At 41.5% G+C, this 25,959-nt stretch overlaps 1 protein-coding gene across 2 annotated transcripts; it reads left to right on the top strand.

The window, feature by feature from the left end:
* Positions 1–617: 617 nt before the first annotated feature.
* Positions 618–20,146, top strand: LOC144542988 (uncharacterized). 2 transcript variants are annotated; one of them, XM_078290898.1, is made up of 16 exons: positions 618–683; positions 2,702–2,814; positions 3,421–3,577; positions 3,767–3,959; positions 4,138–4,239; positions 5,071–5,172; positions 7,282–7,383; positions 9,199–9,300; positions 10,303–10,404; positions 10,710–10,835; positions 10,960–11,109; positions 11,304–11,426; positions 14,635–14,676; positions 15,825–15,917; positions 16,025–16,156; positions 18,388–20,146. In XM_078290898.1, the coding sequence occupies exons 2-16, from the start codon at positions 2,709–2,711 to the stop codon at positions 18,403–18,405; spliced, it is 1,650 nt and encodes a 549-aa protein (XP_078147024.1). In that variant the 5' UTR covers positions 618–683; positions 2,702–2,708; the 3' UTR covers positions 18,406–20,146. The 2 variants fall into 2 exon arrangements, 1 of the variants encoding a protein (XP_078147024.1); XR_013507570.1 differs by lacking the exons at positions 16,025–16,156; positions 18,388–20,146 and adding an exon at positions 12,674–14,298 and having other exon boundaries at positions 15,825–15,913.
* Positions 20,147–25,959: the final 5,813 nt, after the last annotated feature.

A 25,959-nucleotide genomic window follows, 5' to 3' on the forward strand; every position in this document is an offset into this window, starting at 1 on the left:
CACACACACACACACACACACAGGTCCTGAGGGGGCGATAGAGGAGGCCGATCTTTCATTAGTGGAGTAGCATGCCTGATTAAGCACCTCACACACACAAAATCTCTGTCTCACACACACACACACACACACACACACACACACACACACACACACATCCACAGGGGCAGCTGGTCTAATCAATGATTAGTAATTGGACCTGTAGGGAGCAATTCAGACAGAGGGGCAGGAGGGTCCTGTGATGCATAGCGAAACAAATGACTGTGTGTGTGTGTGTGTGTGTGTGTGTGTATGTGTGTGTGTGTGTGCACTTGTAAATACCACTTCAGGGGGTCTGAGCGGTGGGAGCCCACCAACAGTGGGGGGCCCAAGACCGACGCGGGGCCCTAAAACGCGGGCCCCAGATCGATTTCAATCAAAATGGCCTCAGGAGCTCCCACTGATGCCCCTCTTGCTTTTTTATTGCATGTCCCACATGGTCACAAAAACTTGAAATGTGTGTGCTCACTAGCGCCCCTGGAGCCCGTAAGGTGGCGTAGCACCCCCCACACACACCGGAAGTGTGTGCATACACTTAAGTACTTTGGTGGTGACGTACTTCCGGTTTGGGGCCGGGAGTAGGATTTGCCGCGAATCCAAGAGAAGAAGAGGAAGAAGAAGAAGAAAAAGACTTATATGTGATGGTAAGCTGAGTGTTAAGTTGAATCTGTAAATATTGAACCACATTTACCGTGACAAAATGATATATGCATGGTTTTTTGGTTTATAGTTTGTATCGTTTATATTAGAGACGTAAATTAGGCTACTTTATTACAATAACAATTAGCTACTAACTTTAGGCTAGGCTACTTAGCTACTTGTGGTTAGCTCTAATGCTACCTGCGGGCTAAAAGGCCATTACTTTAACCTAGACCTACGTTACCGCAGCTGCTCTGCTGGCAGTACGTCACCTGGATGAGAGAGAAGAAAAAGACTTATATGTGATGGTAAGCTGAGTGTTAAGTTGAATCTGTAAATATTGAACCACATTTACCGTGACAAAATGATATATGCATGGTTTTTTGGTTTATAGTTTGTATCGTTTATATTAGAGACGTAAATTAGGCTACTTTATTACAATAACAATTAGCTACTAACTTTAGGCTAGGCTACTTAGCTACTTGTGGTTAGCTCTAATGCTACCTGCGGGCTAAAAGGCCATTACTTTAACCTAGACCTACGTTACCGCAGCTGCTCTGCTGGCAGTACGTCACCTGGATGAGAGAGAGGGGGTAACGGGGGAGTGATGCAGCTAATTGTTTGTGAAGCCGGGTCATTAAAACTGGAGTCGGCAGTGTTGGAGAGCTGTCAATATTCAAAGTTTGGGATTTCATAGCACAAAGTGTACTGAATTAATGAACTTCTTCCCGGATATCCTCCAAATTAAAACCCCCACTATACGGAGATTACCATTAACCTTAGTTTGAAACAGGATGTTGATTTAAAGCCTGCAGGTAACTTGATCTCCCTTTCCGGTCGCGACCTTCCACTCTATTCAATTAACAAGCTTCAATAACACTTTAACGGCATTCCGTGTAACTTAAGCAAGATAATCTTTATTTAAAACCACCCTAGAAAGTGAATGTGGCAGCGAGACAGTGCAGAAAAGGCAGGTAGGGTTAATTAACCCAGTAGCTGCTAACGCCAAACAACCATATGGGGAGAGGAGGAGGCGGCGGCCGGTCTGGCTCTTTAACCGAAGGTAGGTGTTTTCACAGGCTGGCCGGGTTAGCCGTCCGGGGTGTGGGGTGTGTGGGGGGGTGAAAGTCAGTGGAGCTGGGTCATAGCGGAGCGTTTGTACGGGGGGATTGTTGTTGTTGATCCGACTCGCGTCAGGAGGAAATAAACCAAGTCGACAACCAGCGTCGTAGTGTTAACTCGGACCGGGGCTTCAGATATTGTTGACATGAATGAAACAACGCTGGCTCTAGCCTCCTTCGTAGTACAGGTGTGATCACTGCTAGTCTGGCAGGCCGGGTTAGCCGGGCTGGGGTGTGTGCATGTGGGGGTGAAAGTCAGTGGAGTTGGATCAGAGCGCAGCGTTTATACGGAGGGATCACGCTGAGCAGCTTACTTTTCTCTCTCTCTCTCTCTCTGAGCATCTTCACCTGACGGAATCAGCTGTTGATGTTGCTGCTGTTGTTGTTGTTGTTGTTATTGCTGCATTCGCCTCGTCAGGAGGAAACCGGACCGGGGCTTAAGATATTGTTGACATGAACACAAAGCTGGCTCGAGCCGCCTCATCTCGTCTCCCGCACGAGACACGGTGATAAAAGAATGATAGCAAACTACAGGTACTGCGGATTTCTCAGGTCCCCCACCTGTTTGATTCAGAGGATGATGAATGAACGGGCTATATGTGGGGAAAAAAATCTCCACTTGAAGCGGCAGCTTTATATCACGCACTGGGCCGATTTTATATTAGGCTTTTATTTTATTAGACTACATAAACTGCAAACTGTCTCAGTGGCTGCTTAGTTTAGTCTGACCTGCTGTTGCTGGTAATATTTTGCAGCTGGTCTTGAACTAGTCTGAACATGCACAATATTAACTTATCTCTGATCATTTTGTGCAGATGTATTTTTTTTGTCTGTCAACAATAGCTTACTGAACAATTCTCTTATGGTGAATGTGGAGTAACGATTAAAAAATGTTTTCCCAGGGCCATCATGTCCAGGAGAAGAAGGATCAGGCCTGCAGATGATGCAAAAACACATATCCTGTCTGGCACTGACAAGCCTGGCCTTTTAGCAAGACATATCAACAGTGACAAAGGTAAGTGGCAGTAGTTTCCTTGACACAACTTATGCATTTCAAAAGCAAACCCATAAAGTGCATACAAAGGACAGTTTAGGGTTCAGGTTATACATATGTGGCTTTTTTGCTTTTGACAGAGAATTTCAATCAGACAGACTGATAGAAATTAGTGTGATATTTTACAGTCCAGGCAAGACAGTGTGCTTTGTTAAAATATTCTACTGAAGTGTCCTGTGAAGTAAACATTAAACATTCGCCGGCCGGCTCTAGATACTTTGAGACATTGCCTGAATTGTTGTTTACCAAGTTGAAAAACCACAACCTGAACTTCTATATCTGAACGTCTCTGAGCTTACCCAACTGTGTAACGGCTCTGACCGGAAGTGACATTTCCTTGGTTGCCAACTCAGTGTAGGTTATATGTGACTGACTGTGATATTCACTGTACTTGCATATCAATGCATACAATAGGGACCTCTTTTAAGAAACTAAAATAACTCTTATTGCTGTCGCCATCAAACTGGGGAAGTGCTGAGCATTGTCTGCAGGCACATTGACTAGACAGCACACAAACCCACTTCACAACAAACTGTAACATGCCTTTACTTTATTATATTCTTGTAGGAAGAGGAGTGTTTGCCACAAACCCCATTGAACCAGGGGACTTTGTCTTGGAGTACAGGGGAAAACTCCTCACACAGGAAGAATGCCAGTCACGATGTTACTCGGACATTGAAAGCACATTCCTCTTTGACTTTGAGTGGCAGAACTGTCACTTTTGGTAAGCATGTAAAGATAGATGTTTTGTATAGATGTATAGCCGCTAGATAAATGAACCCTTGAACAAACTTTTAATAGATGATGAATGAACTAAAGTGCAAATACTCTTGGAAAATTCATTAAAACATATTTCTTCCAATGAAACTATTTAAGATTAAAACACTACTATGATCTTTCTTATACTTTTCAGCCTTGATGCATCTGAAGAAGATGAATCTCTTGGAAGATTAGTCAATGACAGTCACAAAAATCCAAACTGTGTCATGAAAAAAATCATAGTTAACAACAAGCCACATTTGTGCCTATTCGCGATGAAGAAAATAGAAATAGGATCTGAAATTGAGTACAACTATGGTGATTCAAAATGGCCATGGCGCAGCAAGGTGAGTTGGTTGGATTAAGCATGGAGCTTTTTTTTTAAATATTTAAGTGTAAAAAATGTGTGTATTTCTCCGATATTAATCATGTTTTCAGTATTATTCTGAGTATATAAGGAAATGCATGTGATGTTTGACCTGTGTGATGTAATTTAACATCACTAATTGTTAAATTGAATTTCAGGTGGCGGACCCTCAGACTCCTGCAGCAGCAGTAGAGACAGAGACCTGTCCTGTAACCCAGATGTTCCACGAGGAATCAAAGCCAGATGAGACTAACACACAGGTAAAAAAGACATTGTAGACAGTCATCACAACTACTCTGTGGTGACTAGCTTGTGATGCTGTTCTGTCACAAAAATTGGCCAGATGTGAGTGATTCAGGTTCACGTACTGTGCTGAATGTGGCGCTGTGTCCCTCACTGCCTAGCAAGCTGCATGCACAGACCAGAAGACTTGATTCACGTTCAGTAACCGTACTGCTAAACTTATCACATCTGTGTAGCATCATGTTAAGTGAATGTACTGTGCACACAAGACTCATGTTCACCATGTAGTAATATTTGCTGGTTCTCCCACAAATGTCTGTGTACTGATATGTGGACGCACCGTCCCTCTTTTTTTTCTCTTTTTTTGCAATCATGTCCCTCATTAAGTGCAGTGAACGTGTTACAGAGTGTATCTGAACCTCAGGGCTGAATCATGACCTAGTGATGGATTGTTTGTCGGTGTATCAGTTCAGGAAGTTAGAGAATAATGCTCTTTGCAGTCAGGGCTCCATAAGCACAGAGTGATTCAGTGAACAAATCTTTTGAACGACTCATTTTAATGGACTGATTCTACTGATTCAGTACAGTCAAACGAACTGCTGATCCCATCACTACGGTGACTAGTATATGATATTGTTCTGTTACCAACATGGGCCAATGTTCACTTTGTTTTAATGCAGTCATGAATGGTGTGATAGCCAGTTAGTGTCACACAGGTTTCCAGTCATGTCCTTATGTTTGAGAATCTATTTTACTTTTAGGTAACATTGTTAGCTGTGAATGTCTCCACATACAGCTATGACTTCATTCAGCTCTAAGTGTCTTCTTGTCTGGCATCTAAATTTCAGGTGGCGGACCCTCAGACTCCTGCAGCAGCAGTAGAGACAGAGACCTGTCCTGTAACCCAGATGTTCCACGAGGAATCAAAGCCAGATGAGACTAACACACAGGTAAAAAATACATTGTAGACAGTCATCACAACTACTCTGTGGTGACTAGCTTGTGATGCTGTTCTGTCAACAAAATTGGCCAGATGTGAGTGATTCAGGTTCACGTACTGTGCTGAATGTGGCGCTGTGTCCCTCACTGCCTAGCAAGCTGCATGCACAGACCAGAAGACTTGATTCACGTTCAGTAACCGTACTGCTAAACTTATCACATCTGTGTAGCATCATGTTAAGTGAATGTACTGTGCACACAAGACTCATGTTCACCATGTAGTAATATTTGCTGGTTCTCCCACAAATGTCTGTGTACTGATATGTGGACGCACCGTCCCTCTTTTTTTTTTTTAAAGACATATTTAAGTGTCAAAAATGAAAAAGAGACTCTCCACACACTTAGATCGATGCAGTTTCACTTTATTAAAAGCTAAGCTTTCGGTCTCACATGACCTTCATCAGAGCATACACTGAGACAATGGGCAGGCAGGTAGAAAAAGACACACACTCCTAATTTCATCAGTGATACACCTGTGTGCACCCTGGTGGTGGAAGCTCCACCTCTTGGGAAATGTAGTTCTGGGGCATACAAATGGCAGCCATCTCATAGGGTCAAAGCACAGGGTGAAGCACAGTCAATTTGTTACTTTGAACAATCAAAGAGAAACACAAATACAATCATGAAACATCTCCTGATTAAATAACACACTCAAAACAGGAAAAATTGGCTCTGGGAGGTGTTGACCTTCATCAACAGAGATACCCAAATAGAAAAGAAGAGAGAAAACCAGTACATTAAATTGAATGAAGAGCTATGAATGGGTATCAGGCAAAAAAACATCATAAACCATAGTCTCTATATTCTAAATGAATGTCTAGGATTATAACAAAACATGCATATCGAAATCCTCATTCAGGCCCATTGGTTGAAGTGTGTCTAGAGTATCTATCAGAATAGCTCCCGTTGGCATAATCTTCTGTCAACATCTCCTCCTATTGACAATACAATGTACTCAATGCCCTGAAATCGCAGAGAGGAGATAGGATGTCAGAATTCACTAATGTGGCGAGCTACAGGGTAGTTCACATCATTGCGTCTGATGGAGCTCTTGTGCTCGCTGATCCTCTGTTTTAGACTGCGTGTAGTTTTACCTATGTAGGTCTTATCACAGGGGCATTTTAATAAATAGATCACAAAAGTTTTCCTGTAAGAGGCTTTATCACATGCAGTACAGAAAATGTGATCTATTTATTAAAATGCCCATTGCACATTGTATTATCAAGAGGAGGAGATGTGGACAGAAGATTATGCCAACGGGAGCTATTCTGATAGATACTCTAGACACACTTCAACCAATGGGCCTGAATGAGGATTTCGATATGCATGTTTTGTTATAATCCTAGACATTCATTTAGAATATAGAGACTATGGTTTATGATGGTTTTTTGCCTGATACCCATTCATAGCTCTTCATTCAATTTAATGTACTGGTTTTCTCTCTTCTTTTCTATTTGGGTATCTCTGTTGATGAAGGTCAACACCTCCCAGAGCCAATTTTTCCTGTTTTGAGTGTGTTTAATCAGGAGATGTTTCATGATTGTATTTGTGTTTCTCTTTGATTGTTCAAAGTAACAAATTGACTGTGCTTCACCCTGTGCTTTGACCCTATGAGATGGCTGCCATTTGTATGCCCCAGAACTACATTTCCCAAGAGGTGGAGCTTCCACCACCAGGGTGCACACAGGTGTATCACTGATGAAATTAGGAGTGTGTGTCTTTTTCTACCTGCCTGCCCATTGTCTCAGTGTATGCTCTGATGAAGGTCATGTGAGACCGAAAGCTTAGCTTTTAATAAAGTGAAACTGCATCGATCTAAGTGTGTGGAGAGTCTCTTTTTCATTTTTGACATTGTTTATGTCTCCAGCACCTTAGCTAAGAACCAGCCGGGTGAAGCGGCAGCCCTCTTTTTGCAGACATATTTAAGTGTAAAAAATGTTCGTATTTCTCCAATATTAATCATGTTTCCAGTATTATTCTGAGTGTATCTAAGGAAATGCATGTGATGTTTGATATGTGTGATGTGGTTTAACATGACTAATTGTTTAATTGAATTTTAGGTGGCCGACCCTCAGACTCCTGCAGCAGCAGTAGAGACAGAGACCTGTCCTGTAACCCAGATGTTCCACGAGGAATCAAAGCCAGATGAGACTAACACACAGGTAAAAAAAAAAGACATTGTAGACAGTCATCACAACTAATCTGTGGTGACTAGCATGTGATGCTGTTCTGTCACCAAAATGGGCCAATGTCCACTTTGCTTTGATGCAGTCATTATTACTTGTTAGGTGGTATGATAACAGCCAGCTAATGTCACACATTTCAAGTCATGTCCTTGTGGGGTCATTTCATGTCACAAACACTCTTGATGGGCGAGGGGAACTTAACACACTGGTATGTTTCTAGTCTCACCCATATGGGGCCCCTCCGTTTGGTTCTCACTGTTGGTGTTTTTATGTTCCTGTGACAACAACTGGCATTATGTTAAGTTTGATTTTAACAGTCATAATTGTACACTCTGTGAGCTGTTGCGTGTCTTAAAGTTATATTTCAAATGTGAGGCACTGCAAATCTTTGTAATGGCTCATAAGAGTTGCTGATACCTCAGAAAAACGATGCTGTAGTCAGAAAGACTAAGCCAAAATGGGCCATCAATGTTCATATTGCTTTAAAGTAGTCGTTATTACTCATTGGATGGTATGATAACAGCCAGCTAATGTCACACATTTCAAGTCATGTCCTTGTGGGGTCATTTCATGTCACAAACACTCTTGATGGGCGAGGGGAACTTAACACACTTGTATGTTTCTAGTCTCACCCATATGGGGCCCCTCCGTTTGGTTCTCACTGTTGGTGTTTTTATGTTCCTGTGACAACAACTGGCATTATGTTAAGTTTGATTTTAACAGTCATAATTGTACACTCTGTGAGCTGTTGCGTGTCTTAAAGTTATATTTCAAATGTGAGGCACTGCAAATCTTTGTAATGGCTCATAAGAGTTGCTGATACCTCAGAAAAACGATGCTGTAGTCAGAAAGACTAAGCCAAAATGGGCCATCAATGTTCATATTGCTTTAAAGTAGTCGTTATTACTCATTGGATGGTATGATAACAGCCAGCTAATGTCACACATTTCAAGTCATGTCCTTGTGGGGTCATTTCATGTCACAAACACTCTTGATGGGCGAGGGGAACTTAACACACTTGTATGTTTCTAGTCTCACCCATATGGGGCCCCTCCGTTTGGTTCTCACTGTTGGTGTTTTTATGTTCCTGTGACAACAACTGGCATTATGTTAAGTTTGATTTTAACAGTCATAATTGTACACTCTGTGAGCTGTTGCGTGTCTTAAAGTTATATTTCAAATGTGAGGCACTGCAAATCTTTGTAATGGCTCATAAGAGTTGCTGATACCTCAGAAAAACGATGCTGTAGTCAGAAAGACTAAGCCAAAATGGGCCATCAATGTTCATATTGCTTTAAAGTAGTCGTTATTACTCATTGGATGGTATGATAACAGCCAGCTAATGTCACACATTTCAAGTCATGTCCTTGTGGGGTCATTTCATGTCACAAACACTCTTGATGGGCGAGGGGAACTTAACACACTTGTATGTTTCTAGTCTCACCCATATGGGGCCCCTCCGTTTGGTTCTCACTGTTGGTGTTTTTATGTTCCTGTGACAACACCTGGCATTATCTCAACGTTGATTTTAACAGTCATAATTGTACACTGTGTGAGCTCTTGCGTGTTTTAAAGTGATATTTCAAATGTGAGGCACTGCAAATCTTTGTAACGGCTCATAAGAGTTGCTGATATCTCAGAAAAACGATGCTGTGACCTCAGTCTTATAGTTCTGTGCTGTTTGAGAATCTGTTTTACTTTTAGGTAACATTGTTAGCTGTGAATGTCTCCACATACAGCTATGACTTCATTCAGCTCTAAGTGTCTTCTTGTCTGGCATCTAAATTTCAGGTGGTGGACCCTCAGACTCCTGCAGCAGCAGTAGAGACAGAGACCTGTCCTGTAACCCAGATGTTCCACGAGGAATCAAAGCCAGATGAGACTAACACACAGGTAAAAAAAAAAGACATTGTAGACAGTCATCACAACTAATCTGTGGTGACTAGCATGTGATGCTGTTCTGTCACCAAAATGGCCAATGTCCACTTTGCTTTGATGCAGTCATTATTACTTGTTAGGTGGTATGATAACAGCCAGCTAATGTCACACATTTCAAGTCATGTCCTTGTGGGGTCATTTCATGTCACAAACACTCTTGATGGGGGAGGGGAACATAACACACTTGTATGTTTCTAGTCTCACCCATATGGGGCCCCTCCGTTTGGTTCTCACTGTTGGTGTTTTTATGTTCCTGTGACAACAACTGGCATTATCTTAAGTTTGATTTTAACAGTCATAATTGTACACTGTGTGAGCTGTTGCGTGTCTTAAAGTGATATTTCAAATGTGAGGCACTGCAAATCTTTGTAATGGCTCATAAGAGTTGCTGATACCTCAGAAAAACGATGCTGTAGTCAGAAAGACTAAGCCAAAATGGGCCATCAATGTTCATATTGCTTTAAAGTAGTCGTTATTACTCATTGGATGGTATGATAACAGCCAGCTAATGTCACACATTTCAAGTCATGTCCTTGTGGGGTCATTTCATGTCACAAACACTCTTGATGGGGGAGGGGAACTTAACACACTTGTATGTTTCTAGTCTCACCCATATGGGGCCCCTCCGTTTGGTTCTCACTGTTGGTGTTTTTATGTTCCTGTGACAACACCTGGCATTATCTCAACGTTGATTTTAACAGTCATAATTGTACACTGTGTGAGCTCTTGCGTGTTTTAAAGTGATATTTCAAATGTGAGGCACTGCAAATCTTTGTAATGGCTCATAAGAGTTGCTGATATCTCAGAAAAACGATGCTGTGACCTCAGTCTTATAGTTCTGTGCCGTTTGAGAATCTATTTTACTTTTAGGTAACATTGTTAGCTATGAATGTCTCCACATACAGCTATGACTTCATTCAGCTCTAAGTGTCTTCTTGTCTGGCATCTAAATTTCAGGTGGTGGACCCTCAGACTCCTGCAGCAGCAGTAGAGACGGAGACCTGTCCTGTAACCCAGATGTTCCACGAGGAATCAAAGCCAGATGAGACTAACACACAGGTAAAAAAAAAAAAGACATTGTAGACAGTCATCACAACTAATCTGTGGTGACTAGCTTGTGATGCTGTTCGGTCACCAAAATGGGCCAATGTCCACTTTGCTTTTTATGTTCCTTTGGCATCACTTGGCATTATCTCAACTTTGATTTTAACAGTCATAATTGTACACTGTGTGAGCTGTTGCGTGTTTTAAAGTGATATTTCAAATGTGAGACAGTTGGCAGATTGGCAGATTCCACCTGTCTGTTAAAGTTAACAGACTGTTAACTGTTAAAGTTAACAGATTTTCCTGTTTTTCATATTTAGGTTTTTCAAGCCCAAAGGTTTTCGCTCGTTGCTTATTCAGATAGTGATGAAACTGATGAGGACTGTATGGAGAACAAAACGTCCACTCCACACCGTGATGGAAGGAAGAAAACAGATGACATTTTGGTATGCCATTCATGAAATCCATTCATTTTTTAGTCAAGTAATTGTATAAACCTTGCTGTTATTGGTTTTATGTGCATTTGTGGATGAATATATGCACGTCTTGACATACCTTTTGTTTTTTCAGATGGATAGTGGGCCGGATGTGTCTGATCATTTGTATGATACCGATGAATCTATTGTGGAAGACACCTGTGATAAGGCTTCTCCAAACCATTCCAACGAGCAATCAGATGATGAACTTGTTCCACCACTGAGACGCACAAAAAGCATTCTGGTGAGGTCTTAAAAGTTATGAGTAAGTTACAGTATGGGTACTTTTAGTTGATGAGCCCTTTTCCCCAATTTCGTTGTTGTGGAAATGACAATAAATGTATCCGTCGATCCGTCTGCCTGTCCATCCATCTGCCATTTGTTTTTCTACCGTGTCAACAAAAAGGGAAAATAATCTCCATGTCTTCCTCTTTGCAGATGGATAGAGTATATGATTTTGCTGGCTGTCTCTACGACTCAAGTGATGACAGCACACAAGGCACTTTCATTTCCGAGCCTAAAAGGAATTCACAGAGGCCAAGAAGAATCTCTTGCCATCCCGTAAGCCTTTTTTTGATTCTTTTATGTGTTTTCATGACTGTGAACATGTCTGGTATTCTTGCTAGTGGACCTGATACTGACTCAATTTTATTGTATATATATATATGACATATTTAGATTGTTTTGAAGGTTTTTACTAGGGATGGGCATGATTACTTAGGTGAGAGAAAGATAGAGAGAGAAAGAGAGAGAAAACTGACATAAGCTTGTGGTGTGAGGACAGGGAATGAACTTCATTTTGCGGGCAATGTCTCATTTTTTGTATGAACAATTGAACATGAAGTTGCTGTTTCACCAGCTGTAGGCTGTGTCCTCTCACTTGTTATAATTTTAGCCACTGGTGTTATGCCGTCTTCTGCCTGCTAACACATGCAATATCTTCTTGTCTGCCTGGAAACACTGGCGAAACCACTGTTAACAGTCAGACAAGGACCTAACAGATTTAATTTTATGGTAAAAAAAAATGCCAGTATTTGTTCATTATGTAATGTGATTAATTGAATATAAAAGGAAATGGAAGCGCCATTCCCAGTTTTTAGTCAAATGTTTTGTCCAACATAAATTAACAGTATGTGTTTTCATTCATAAATTTATTTACACATTCAAAGTATACTCAGATTTTTGATACTTAATGTTTCAAAATGAGTGATTGACACATGATTTTGTTGTTGTTGTTTTTGAAAGATTCAGATGAACGTTGTGGAATCAGATGACTCAGACATAGATAGTCAAGATGAGTACATTCCATGTCCCATTGACGAAAGCACAGAGAGTGATAGCAGTTTGGAATTAACCCTGGAAGATGGAAAAAAGAAAAAATCAGCATATAGTAGAAGAACATCTTCCAGTCAGAGCAAGTTTAAGCCCAGGGACAGTGGAAGTGAGTCCTCAAATCAGAGAAGAAGCAAGGCATCCAGTCAGAGCAAGTTTAAGCCCAGGGAGAGTGGAAGTGGGTCATCAAGTCAGAGAAACAAGTTTTCTGGTCAGAACACAAGTGAGTCTTCCAGTCAGAGCTCGCTTGAGCTTAGCCAGAAGAGAACCTTTGAAAGATGTCAAGCCCCCACACAAAAATTTCCAAATCGCAGAGCTGATGGGAATGAAAAGAAAATAGTGTCAACATATTCACAAAAGGATGCGAGTGTTTCAGTGCCCCTGGAAGAAGAACAGTCCATCTATGTCAGTCCAGTTTTAAAGAAGGGGAATGGATCCAGAAGCTATAATAAGAAACATTTCTGCTTTTATTGCAGAAAGTTTGTCCAGAAAATGTCAAGACACTTGTGGCGTAAGCACCAAGATGAAACAGAGGTTGCAAAAGCACGGAGCTTGCCAAAGAACTCAAAAGAACGAAGACTGCAGTTAGACTATATACGAAATAAAGGCAACTTTGAGCACAACAGTGATGTTCTGGAGACACGAAAAGGCAATCTCATACCATGGAAGCAACCACAGAAAAAATCTGAAGGACAGCAATTTACCCATTGTATTCACTGCTATGGCTTGTTCTCCAGAAGAGCGATGTGGCGTCACTTTCAGGTGTGCAGCTTCAAACCTGAGGATACCAAACCAGGCAAAAAAAGAGTTCAAGCATTGTGTGCTTTCGCTGAACCTGCTCCACCTGGCTTTAACGATGCTTATTGGAAGTTCTTAAGTGTTATGAACCAAGACAGGATTGCAGTTGTTATTAAAGAAGACCGCTGCCTTCTTGAGTATGGTTACAGACTGTTCAAAAAGAATGAGAAGATTGTCAGTCAACATCAGTATATACGACAGAAACTGAGAGAGCTTGGCAGGTTTTTATTGGAAGCAAGAAAAGTTACACATGTGAAGACCATTCAAGAACTCATAAAACCTGAACAGTACACTCAGGTTGTCTCTGCTGCTAAGAGCCTGTCTGGATTCAGTGAGCAAACTGGTAAATACCAACGTCCATCTCTTGCGCGCAAGGTTGGCCATAGCTTACATTCTTTGGCCATGTTCATCAAGTCTGAAGGCCTGAAAAAGAAAGATAAACAAGCTACTCAAGATGCTGAGGATTTTGCTCAACTTTATCAAGAAAGTTGGAGGTTTGATATCGCGAGCCAAGCATTAACTCAGCTAGACCAGAGCAAATGGAATGCTCCACAACTCCTACCTTTCACACAAGATATCCAAAAGCTTCATTGTCATCTAGCTGAGAAACAGCAGCAACATTTGAATGATCTACAAGAACACCCATCACCATCAAACTGGAAGGAGCTTGCAAAAGTGACCCTGACACAAGTTGTATTGTTTAACCGGCGGAGAGGAGGGGAAGTGTCCAGGATGCTCCTGTCTTCGTACCTGTCAAAGGACACATCAGACACACATGGAGATGTAAGCTTGGCTCTTACACCACTTGAACAGAAGCTGTGTAAACATTTTGTAAGGATTACAATTGTTGGCAAGAGAGGAAGAAAGGTACCAGTTCTTTTGACCCCACTCATGAGAGAGTCACTCGATGCTCTAACCAAGAAGAGACAAGAATGCGGGGTGCTGTGTGAAAATGTGTATCTGTTTGCATTACCATGCTCTGTCCATTACCTAAGGGCCTCTGACTGCATAAGGCAGTTTGTAGGAGAATGTGACCACATCAAAAATCCTGAAGCATTAACATCAACAAAACTGAGAAAACATATCGCCACCCTCTCAACTGTGTTGAACCTCAAGACCACGGAACTCGATCAGTTGGCAGACTTTCTTGGGCATAATATCGCTGTCCACCGGAAGCACTACCGCCTTCCAGAGGGCACCCTCCAATTGGCCAAAATCAGCAAAGTACTACTGGCCATGGAGCAGGGACGCCTAGGAGAATTGAAAGGAAAAAGTCTGGATGAAATTCAAGTTGACGTGAATGGTACTAAGTGTCATTACTTTTAAAAGTACAATATATGACATTTATTCTTAAGCATCCAGTAAGCAAATATTTACCCTGTAAAACATATTGGAATAGTGGTGATTGGATGAGAATGACTGTTGCTCTCACATAGACACAAACATACAGATAGAAAAGTAAGTTTTATTGATCTGTATTGTATTTTGACTGTATCTACCTCAGTAGTTATTGAAACAGTATGATCAGTCAAGCAATTGTCTGCAGTTTTTACAGTATGTATAGTCTTAATTGGCAGATTGCCCACAGTTTCAGCTTTCCAACTCAATAAAAATAATATTATATCTATTAACATTTTAGAGACCATTGGCATGGAGGGGCCTTCAGAAGAGGACATCGAAGGTATGTGATAAATTGGTTATAAACTAGCCATCATTGGTCATTAATATATATATGAGCTTTGCATTTGGATTTTGTTAACACCGTTGAAAGCCTGCAGGTTTCCCTGACTGGTAATGTCCTGACCTTGTGTTAAGACAAGGATACAATATCACTTTGTCTCCAGGATTGAGGGCACAAGTCTGATTCAGCAAGATGGGGGTCTGGGATTGAAATCTACTATATGATTGTCAAAGTACAGTGACAATATTACATTTCTCTTAACTGTCATTCATCTGTAAAACCAAGCTCACAACAAAGATTCAGGACAAGACAAAATCATTATAAAATGTTGCAGGGCAAAGGTTTAGCAGTGTGAATAGGCCATTTGCAGAACATCTGCAGCCGTTTCAAATATTTTATAAAGATAAGCCCTGGCGTGTGGTGGCTTTCTCAGGTAGGCAGAGCCAAAGACTCAACTGTACATGGAGAAATCACTCATTCAGAATGTGTAATTAAGGTTTTTCATATACCATCCATGCTAAAAGAAACAATTTTATGATTGTGTGCTGCCTTTTGTCCTAGTTCACAGTCTCCCCTGGACATCTTGCTGCTCTCTACCTGGACATCTTCAGCTTTACTGCATTGAAAACATTAATAAATATGGTAGCTGTGGAAAACTCCATCAAATGCTTAAGAATTATGTTAAATTGTAAATATGTAAACTAAATAAATTAAGTCTTAATAGACCAGGCTAAAATCATAATTTGTAAGAGCAGTGAGACAGAGCAGTGAGACAGACCAGGCTGCAGGCAGTGGTTGGTGCAGGGAGAGTGTGAGAGCGTGAGACACAAATATAAGAAGAGACTGTAAACAGCTGCTCCACAGTTCACTACTGTGGCTGGGGCAATAAGATGACCAGCTGTTTGAAGAACCCCTTTGACTCAGTTCAGTCAGACAACTGTGGATTATTTTAATGTATTTTATTAGTTATGAATAATTATTATAACAGACTCTGTCTCGATATTCATTCTCTGATCTGCCTGACGGGTATTTCAATGTCATTTCGGTTAATATCATTATCAATCTAGCTTTACTGACTACTTATATTTAAGTTTATTAAAGTTTGTATGTCTCTCTTGCATGTTTGAATGAGCCTTTTCTGTGTCCAGGTGAAGAGGGGTCGGACGATGACGTCAGCATTTCATCCATACACGAATGTACCTCCACATCACAAGTCCAAGACCAGACAGGGTCTGCAACAGGTGAGCCTGAACAATTAGATTATTTTATAAAATAAAATAATTTCTCTTCTGACTGTTTCTTCAATTTTTTGTCATTCATTATTTATTAAAGTTCTTTCTGTGCCTAGATGTCAGTCAACCAGATGAGGTCAGCATGCCAAGAGAAGAGGAGTCAGAAGATGAGGTCAGCTTGTCATCCCCTCAAGAATGTACCTCCACATCACAAGTCCATAAACAGAGTGTGTCTGCAAAAAAAAGAGGTAAGCTCTGGGGCTTGGATTCTCTTTTGGGCCACTGCCCAAAAGTTCACTACTTTGCTTTTAATGAAAATGTTACCTGTTTTATACTGGCCTCAGCCATGTACAATCGCTAAAACACAGACGACCAGTGAGTAAAGAGTCAAAAAGCAACAGAACAATCACTGGTGCCTGAACAGTATCCTATAACTTCATTAACGCAGCTCAAACCAACTGGGTGCCTCAGCACGGAAACCAAGCTTTGATAAATACACCGGATCTGCACTGGTCCAGTATCCTCCCGTATTTTAGCTGGTCGCTACCGGTGCTTAAAAAAAAAAAAAACACTTGTCACAGTGGAGCTGAGAACAGCGGAGTTTCCTCTGCTGTGATGTGGTCAAGGCATTTCATTTTTATAAACAACCTCAGAGCTGTCTGTCTTCAGACTGTCCTGACCTGTCCCTGACAACATAGAGCTACCTGTGTGATTGCTTACTAGAGCTGTTAAAATTTCTCCCAAATCACGTTGAATATTCGCCTGGTGCAAGCAGCCTCTCTCCAGCGCTGGAGGTTTGCACAGAACTGCTAATAGTGGTGATGCCTGTACCAGCGATCAGCCAAGAGGAGCAGGTTGTTCTAATGGAGAGAGCATGAATGAGCATGGACGCTTGATCATAGCCTGAAGCATCATGAAAATACAAGAGAGCTGCTTATAATATCTGACAGCTCTACATTGAGCTACATTTAAAGGGACAGTATGGGACTTTATTGGCTTTTTATTGACAAAAATCAAATATCGCTTTCATAAAGTAGACTTTGTGTGTTTCAATCAGCTGTTTCACTGAGTTTACTGCTCAGACAAGTGATGAAGCCATCCCTTGTTTTAGCACAGAGCCAAATGGAGACCATTATGAACCTAATGTGATGCTGAACTGCGTCAAGATGGCGTTAAAATGGGCAGACACACAAAGAGAGAGGAGGGACAGGGAAGCGTGAGCCTGTCTCACCTGGTGCAGCGACCCAGTTCATCCCACCTGACAGTGCCTTTGCTCCGTATCAATCCCTCCTCTCACTCTCTCTCCCTCCTCTCCTGTCTCTCTTGCATGACGCGCATCAATGTCGCCCGCGATTGTTTTTCCTTTTTTTCACGGCACCGTAGTCTACTTGCTACAAACTTTAACATCCCATAATATCAGGACAATATTTTTTTACCGTTATAAAATAGCAAGCCTACACAGCAGCCACGTCCCCTGTGCTCCGGCTCAGCTGACCGCTGTTCAGATGGCGGTTATAGATCTTCACATGTTGAACTATTTTAAACAAAGTGCAGCCAAACACCAGGCTGAAGAGAGAGCGAGGCTCCTGACAGCTGCAGGTGAGCCACAGGTGAGCTGCAGAGTGGCGCTGTTCGTTTTTTCTTTATTTTTTTCCAGCACCAACGTCCGGTGCAGGTCATACACGCTGTCTGTGTATGTTTGTAGGTCTGATCTTCCACCATGAACTGAACTGCGCTGCAACGATCACCTACTTCTTTTAGGCCTACCTAACAGTCTATGGCTCTAGTCTGGCGAAGTTCAGCATCACATCACTGGACTTTCAAAGTAAACGTGATGCCAGCTGTAAATGAGTTAAATAGTGGAACAGCTGCACTTTTACAGCCGATTTTAGGATGAAACTCTAAACATAACCTAAGCATAAATTACCATGGTGATCTAGCCAGGGAAAAGGATCATGAGGCAAGATTTATGAAAAAATAGAAATGCATTTTAAGTTTTCTAATAATAATGGGACATGAAGCATTCAAAACCAAAAAGAATGAGCCATCTAGCATATCTCTCTGTTGCCTTGAACAGGCTGTGTGCTGCAAAATGCGCTGCAATTCTGGGTCCAAATTTCCCGTGCTGACGTCAAATTACACTGCATGCATGACACGTCCTCGACGGCTTGGCTTTCCACCGCTTGGTACCAGCGGCTGTGGGTGGATGTCTTGCAGCGAATACTACTTGGTTATATGAGCAGCGAGTAGAGAAATAACATCACATTTTAATATTTTTTCATACGTACTGTGGTCCATGAATGCACCATTCTCCAGTAATTACAGAATGAATGTGAAGCTCAGGGTTGAATCATGAACTTAATGATGGATCGATTATCTGTTTATCAGTTCAGGGAGTCCTGTAATGTGCTATGCAGTCAGGGCTCCTGCTATGAAATTGTCAGTTTAATCAAAATGTAATCTTTTTCTGCCTTCTTAGGTAAAAAAGCTGCTGTAAAACGTTGGACACCCGAGGAAATTTCTGCTGTAGAAAAACACCTGAAGAGGTTTTTGGTGAGGCAAGAAGTTCCAGGTAAAGCCGACTGTGAGCGCTGCATTTCTGCAGAACCTAAAGCGCTGCAACAAAGAGACTGGAAAGCAGTCAAATATTTCCTCAAAAATAGAATAACTGCCATGAGAAGAAAATTAGAATGAAAGCAGTGGACTGATCAGAAGTATGGACACCTCCGTTTCCCTCTCTGTCTGTCTTCTATGGAGGAGTCTTCATACAAGCCCAATTCAAAACAGAGTTGTACAGTAATATCAACTCATGTCACATAAATATGACTTGTCAGCCTGTTTACAAAGTCTTGGCTAAATCACTCAAAATGAAAAATTCAATTCAATGAAAAATTGATTCATTAGTTTTATTGTAAGTTGGCTGACTTTCCTTTTCTTTTGGCATAAGTTTAATGCCAACACTTCTTTGTTCAAAGCGGAAATAGGCTGTAAGTTGAAGTAGCTGCTGTGGTTCTAGCAGTTGACAACACATTAAACAAATACATGCTTTACCTCAGTTATACTGTTGTCAGATAAAAGTTATGTTTGTTCATTAATTTTGCAGTCTGTAACACTGTACTACACTGTTATGATATTCCTAATGCAAATTATGTTGCAAATTAAACATTTCCAGTAAGGGATTAGGTAACCAACTATTCACCTTAAGGGATAGTTCACCCAAAATTCAAATTGCACTCATCTACTCACTCTCATGTCCACTAAGAGCTGGGAGAAGTTTCAGAGTTATCCGTGGCTTCTCTGAGTTACAGGGGGTCTCGGTGTAGCAGTGCATGTCCATCCAAATACCTCCATGTTACTCGTACGTAATGTCCGTCTTATTGAAGCCCCAAAATGAGATTTTTTCTAGTCTATATTTCAAGCTTGTTTGTAGTGGAAGTTCCCAGCACTTCCTGGTCTGTCCAAATCTTTCGAGATGTGCGCATAATTTGCACTGATGTCGGTTCACGAGATTTGGACGGACCAGGAAGAGAAGTGCTGGGAGCTTCCACTACAAACAAGCTTGAAATATAGACCTATTAATTTTTTTACATAATTTTTTTAACGGAATTTCTCGTTTCAGGGTTTCAATACAAGACGGACATTACATATGAGCTGTATGGAGGTATTTGGATGTTTTTTCGTGTGTCTTTTTGTTATGAAAAAAGTGGGATCCATTTGCAATCGTTATATGGACATACACTGCTGCACTGAGACCACCTTTAACTCAGAGAAGCCACAGATAACTCTGAAATTTCTGCCAGCCCTTAGTTGACATGAGGGTGAGCAGATAATGAGTGCAATTTGAATTTTGGGTGAACTATCCCTTTAAAATAGCAGCTGTAAAATGATTGGGTATACCCAATGGTATACTGACTGTACCGACAGACTGGCAACTTCAGCCATTGCACAGAGCTGCCATGGTTAACATGAAGCCAGCTAGATACTGTAGCTACATGACAAAGATCCAAATTGCTAGTACAGTCAGGATTATTCAATTAGATTCAAAATTGTGATTCAAGTGAATGGGTTTTAACATAAGTTTATAAACTTATGTTAAAACTATAGTTTCCAAATAACACACTTCTATAAGTTATCTTTAATGTAGTACACTGTGTGTCATGTACTCGCATTATCAACGTGTAATATGTAGTCTGTTCACTGACATGTTTTGATAAATAAATACATGGGCCTTCAGGATATCTTCTTGTTGTTTGTTTATTTGCATTGTAATGCACGGTGAATCAGCACTGATTTGATTTCACAATTTCGCCAAAATAAGACATAGACAATTATGCTAGTGTAGTGGGTCTGGAATAGCCACATATAGTGATGCCGCCTGAGTGGCTCATGCTGCCGGACCAGAGACCCCTAGCTCTGGCGCCGGTAACACTATTCAGCTAACTTTATGCAACGTGAAGAATGCTTACAGTTAACTCCAGGGTGGAATAAAAAGAAGAAAAAAAAACAGTGTTGACTCAAAATTAGATCTTGGGTTCATTCATTTTAAATGGTCAATTGCTGGTTCTGAGGATCATTATTTGATTATCATGCTACTACCCTGTCTTCCTATTGATGATCTTTTGTCAAGATGACAGCAGATAGACTAGTTAATGAGCTAACAAGGCATGTGGATTTGCAGGTGTAAAGGATAAAGTGATGGAATGAAGGAAGTAGTGAACTCAACCAAAGTCCAGCGTGTGTCCTATTTGTGTCTAGCCTTCTCATATGTTTACATTTTCATATGTTTTTAATGATATTTATTGTTGGTGCAGGAAACATTTAACAGTGGTTAGCAAGTGGTCAATGGGCCCCAGATAGTAACCTAATACCCTGCAAAGATACAAAAACAAGAGAAGTGTGTGTGTGTAACACTGGACCTCACAAGTAGACGGAAGTTAGAAACGGACCCCACAAGTGACCAAAAAACTTTTTTGACAAAACTTTAGAATTTTGTTAAATTGAAGTGATTATTGTGATTGAGAATTTTTTTTTAGCTTACCTGATTTTTTACAGCATTGTAGAACCACTGGAAAGGGTGGACCCCATAAAGGAGCAAAAAGTTGGTGGACCTCCTGAAGGGCAAAAACCAGTATGTGTGTGTGTGTGTGTGTGTGTGTGTGTCTAAAGGGAGACACAATGAGGGAGGAAGGAAGGATCACTGGTGTGAAATGATACAAATGAGTGTGTTGGGGGGGCACTGGGGAGTGTGTGTGTGTTTGTGTGGTGTGTGTGTGTGTGTGTGTGAGACAGAGATTTTGTGTGTGTGTGTGAGAGAGAGAGAGAGAGAGAGAGAGTGTGTGCATTCTTCTGTGTGGCCGTTCTTCCATGTTTGTGAGTGTATGGGCATTCTTGCGTATATGTTTTTTTGTGTGTGTGTGCGTGCGTGTGTGTGTGTGCGTGTGTGTGTGTGTGTGTCAGCGGGACGTCCTGCTGGCTGCTGAATCACAACATCAAAGAGTTTTTATCACTTTGATTCAGAAAGACAACAGACAGAAAGTGAGCAGCAGCTGCAGAGAAACAACTGACAGCAAAAGAAGAAGAAAAGTTGTTTATTACAAACTTCTAGATGTTCTGTGCCTCATTTTAACATCAATAAATCATTAACAATTTAATTTTGAGACATTAGTAAAATTACTGTAAACAAATGAAACCACGAGAACCATGAAACCTGAGATGATTGACAGCCCCTATGCTGCATTTTACATAGTGTTAAGCCCCGCCCACCGAAGATTCACCACAGAGGAAGATGAAAAAAAAAGTTTATCTTCTTATGAGCAAACAATGACACAAAGCCTTGTTTGTCACATTTCACTTTTCACACATTTACTATAAAATGATCCTTTCATCTCCATCATGCTCTCATTTGAGACTCGAGTCCCAGTTTTAATCACTTGAGACGTGACTTGATGCGTGAAGAGAAGACTTGAGACTTGACTTGACTTGGGTTCTGGTGACTTGGGACTTGACTCTGACTTGTACTTTGATGACTTGAAAAGGTTTCTAAAGTCTTGACTTGAGATCTTGTGTTTGTGTAAATGACTTAGATTGAAAGTGATGAGATTTGTTCCAGCGGACGACTGAATTTAAATTCTGTTTTCTGAATTTGTATGGAATGATTGAATTTATTGAAGTTGAAACTGATTATAGAAATCAAACTCATGATGCTCTTACCAAGTTTTTATCCTATTAAAACCATATTGCATTGAAAAGTCCTAGATATTTAGTTTTCTTTAAGATATTAAATTGATACTGGACTCTTGATTTGTTCTGACTTGACTTGCTGTTCTACATTTAGACTTGAGACTTGACATTAATGACATGGACTTGACTTGGACTTGGTAATCTACATTTAGACTTGAGACTTGACTTGAGACTTGTGCCTCAAGACTGACTTGGTCTCACCTCTGAGGCAGACTAAACTAACCCAGACTCTGTTTGCTCACCTGGATACAAAAAAACACATTTTCCTTCTCTGGGTGGAAATATTCTCTCTACTTTGATTTTAATGAGAAAAGAAGAACAGGAACATCAGACACCGACGCTGTTCGGCTTCTCTGATCATTCAGCTGTATTGCATCATTCTGTTTTGTGATTGATTGTTAATTGATTAGATGTAGTACTATAGGTCGGCTCGTTCTCTGTAAAATCCTTTGAGGCAGACTGTGATGAAGAGCTGTATAAATAAAACTGACTTCAAACTGAAGCTCAAACGCCGGATTTTAAAAGGTAAACGAGGCGTCAATCACCAATTTAAAGTAATATACTGAGATGAATTACTGCTTCGAGGGAGGAGTGAGTCAAAAAATAAAGTCAGTAAACTCAGCTTCACTCTCTTTTATCTCTTTTAATTTGTATCTTTGGCAGCGAAAAAAAAAAAAAAAAAAAGAAGTCGGCTGGTGAAATTGAGTGAAACTGAATCCACAAGTTGCTGCAGCTGATCGTCAGACGGTTTGCTTCGTGCTTTGATTCTTCTTCTTCTTCTAATTATTATCATGCAGAGAGACTTTTGGTTCTGTTAATTGCGATTTCAGTTCTTTTCAGTTCTGCGCTCCGTCCGACCTCGCAGCTCCAGATCTTGGCGTACAAAACAGTTTGGTGTTCTGGGACAGAATCATCTCTGTTTCTGAAATATTGACTCATGGATTTCAGGTAGAGGTTTATTTTCCCCCAGAATAGAGAAAATAAAGAGAAAACGCAGCGTGTTGGACTCCTGAGCTAATGAGTCCACACACACCTCAACTCTGCTGCACTGCACTTCAAGCATTTATGGGTGGGGGAGGTCCATGATGCAAGACGCTGAAATGAACAAGAATCAATCGTTTGAACACACACACACACACACACGAAAAACACTTCAACAACAGGCAGCATCTAACCTCACCTGCTCCTCACCAGCCTCTGTCTCTTTCTCTGATGTTTCCTACAGCGATAGCGTCACTATTGAGGAGGCGGGGCTTGTTGTGATTGGAGCGTTTCCTTTCTGATTGGTCTTGTGTTTGTCTGTTGGGCAGAACTTCAAATAAAAGTCACTTTCCAACATGTGAGAAATGTGTAGCAGCAGCATCCACCTGCACCACGTCAGGTCCAGGTGTTCAGAAACTTGATGACGCTGCCTAGCTTTGAGTGACAGATCTGGCAACCAATAAAACGTAATGCTCAAAGGTTGAGTGCTTTCTGATTGGAGCAGATGTTCAGCTCTGCCTCAGGTTTCTACACCGTTAGCTAGCTGCAGCTGTATGGAGCTCTAACCTGCAAACCAGTCTAAATGTACAGTCTGCACTCGCTAATCCAGTTATTACATGACATAAAGATTGAATCCTCAGCTCTGATTGGCCAGTGAAGTCATCCTGAGGTCAAATATTTCAGTTTCCCCTCTAACCCCTCCCTCCTCAGTCAGCAGTCTCCATTCAGTTGGTTTCTAATCAGATGAAGTGGCTCCACCTTGTGGCAGAAAGACGTTACTGCATGGTTCCTGCAGAAACAGCATGGATGCTAGCTACAGTCGTTTCTATGGTTACAGATCTGCTACAGTGTAGCGTGGATGCTAGCTACAGTCGTTTCTATGGTTACAGATCTGCTGCAGTGTAGCGTGGATGCTAGCTACAGTCGTTTCTATGGTTACAGATCTGCTACAGTGTAGCGTGGATGCTAGCTACAGTCGTTTCTATGGTTACAGATCTGCTGCAGTGTAGCGTGGATGCTAGCTACAGTCGTTTCTATGGTTACAGTTCTGCTACAGTGTAGCGTGGATGCTAGCTACAGTCGTTTCTATGGTTACAGTTCTGCTACAGTGTAGCGTGGATGCTAGCTACAGTCGTTTCTATGGTTACAGATCTGCTACAGTGTAGCGTGGATGCTAGCTACAGTCGTTTCTATGGTTACAGATCTGCTACAGTGTAGCGTGGATGCTAGCTACAGTCGTTTCTATGGTTACAGATCTGCTACAGTGTAGCGTGGATGCTAGCTACAGTCGTTTCTATGGTTACAGATCTGCTACAGTGTAGCGTGGATGCTAGCTACAGTCGTTTCTATGGTTACAGATCTGCTACAGTGTAGCGTGGATGCTAGCTACAGTCGTTTCTATGGTTACAGATCTGCTACAGTGTAGCGTGGATGCTAGCTACAGTCGTTTCTATGGTTACAGTTCTGCTACAGTGTAGCGTGGATGCTAGCTACAGTCGTTTCTATGGTTACAGTTCTGCTACAGTGTAGCGTGGATGCTAGCTACAGTCGTTTCTATGGTTACAGTTCTGCTACAGTGTAGCGTGGATGCTAGCTACAGTCGTTTCTATGGTTACAGTTCTGCTACAGTGTAGCATGGATGCTAGCTAATGTTTAAAAACTGAACAGAAAACATCCAAGTGAAAAGTTTTACAGTCGATGAAAGGACATTTCTTTCTTTTTTCTCCTTTCCTCTTGTTTTTTGCCACTAAACCTTCCAGTGTGACGTGCTGCCTTCAAGTGCTGTCAGAAATACTGTAATAACAAGTTGAGCTGCAAATGAACGACCTATCAAGTGGAAAATGCAACTGGAAACTCATTTTCTATGATACCTCAGATGCCAAGATGTGACGTTCAGGGGGGGAGAGCAGGAAGCCAACTGTGGTAAGACTGATGTATTACACAACTTTTGGCAAATTGGTGGTACGCTGTTCAGCATCCAGCTCGACAGTATATTTCACAGTAGTTTCAATTTTGAAACTCCAGTTGGTTTTAAAAAGGTCTTCAAAATGTATAAATGGAACTCGATGGAACTTGGAGAAACCCTGGAATGTGCAACAAGTCAAATTTACGACTTCCGAACTCGGACCCAGGAGCGAAAGCAGCGACAGTTTGGTCCCATCACTTCCCTCGTTGTCAAGCTCTGAACAAGTGAAGCACACTCCTCAGTTTACCCCAAGGACCCAGGCCGGGGGGGCGGGGGAGGCAGGGGGGCGGGGTAGGGGGGCGGGGCGGTGCGGGGCGAGGGGTTTGATCGCGGCCCCATGTCGGTCCGCTGGCTCCAACGAGCCGTTTCATTAGGTTTAATAAAGCGGAGCGTGCCAACAACTGTCATCCGAGCCGCGAAGCCAAAACCTTCCCAACACGCTCCAAACTACCGCTTCTGTTCCAGGCTTCACGTTCCTTTTGTTTCCAACCAGCAGCCTTTGAATCCCGGGCGGTCTGCAGGTCCTGAAACCGCCTTAAGATGTCCTGAATCAGATCATCTCAGCTCCAGGACTTGAAAGGAACACCGTTAGATGAAGCAATTTAACTCCTGAATTCAGTTTTAGAGTTCTTGCAAAAATGTTCGCTGTTCAGTCCGGTCAGGCACAACTGCATTTTCTGATACAGTTGCTTTAATTTTCACCTTTACTGTCCATCTATGCACATCTGTCTGTCCGTCACACACAATATCTTGGACACCGCTGATTGGATTTTGACGAAACTTTGCAGAGCAATGCGTGTCATCGCTCCGTTACAGCATTCTCAAAATGACACTGTTTGGCCTGAGGGGGGCGCTACAAGGTTT

This window comes from Centroberyx gerrardi, chromosome 20 (assembly GCF_048128805.1).
Source record: "Centroberyx gerrardi isolate f3 chromosome 20, fCenGer3.hap1.cur.20231027, whole genome shotgun sequence".
In the NCBI taxonomy this organism is placed as follows: Eukaryota; Metazoa; Chordata; class Actinopteri; order Beryciformes; family Berycidae; genus Centroberyx; species Centroberyx gerrardi.

What these genes read in the sequence shown, in the direction of transcription:
- LOC144542988 (XM_078290898.1), top strand. Translation starts at nt 2,709, where the DNA reads ATGTCCAGGAGAAGAAGGATCAGGCCTGCAGATGATGCAAAAACACAT. An exon ending in CAGATGAGACTAACACACAG is followed by an intron (nt 5,173 to 7,281) that starts GTAAAAAATACA and finishes ATTGAATTTTAG; the next exon opens with GTGGCCGACCCTCAGACTCC. An exon ending in AGAAAACAGATGACATTTTG is followed by an intron (nt 10,836 to 10,959) that starts GTATGCCATTCA and finishes TTGTTTTTTCAG; the next exon opens with ATGGATAGTGGGCCGGATGT.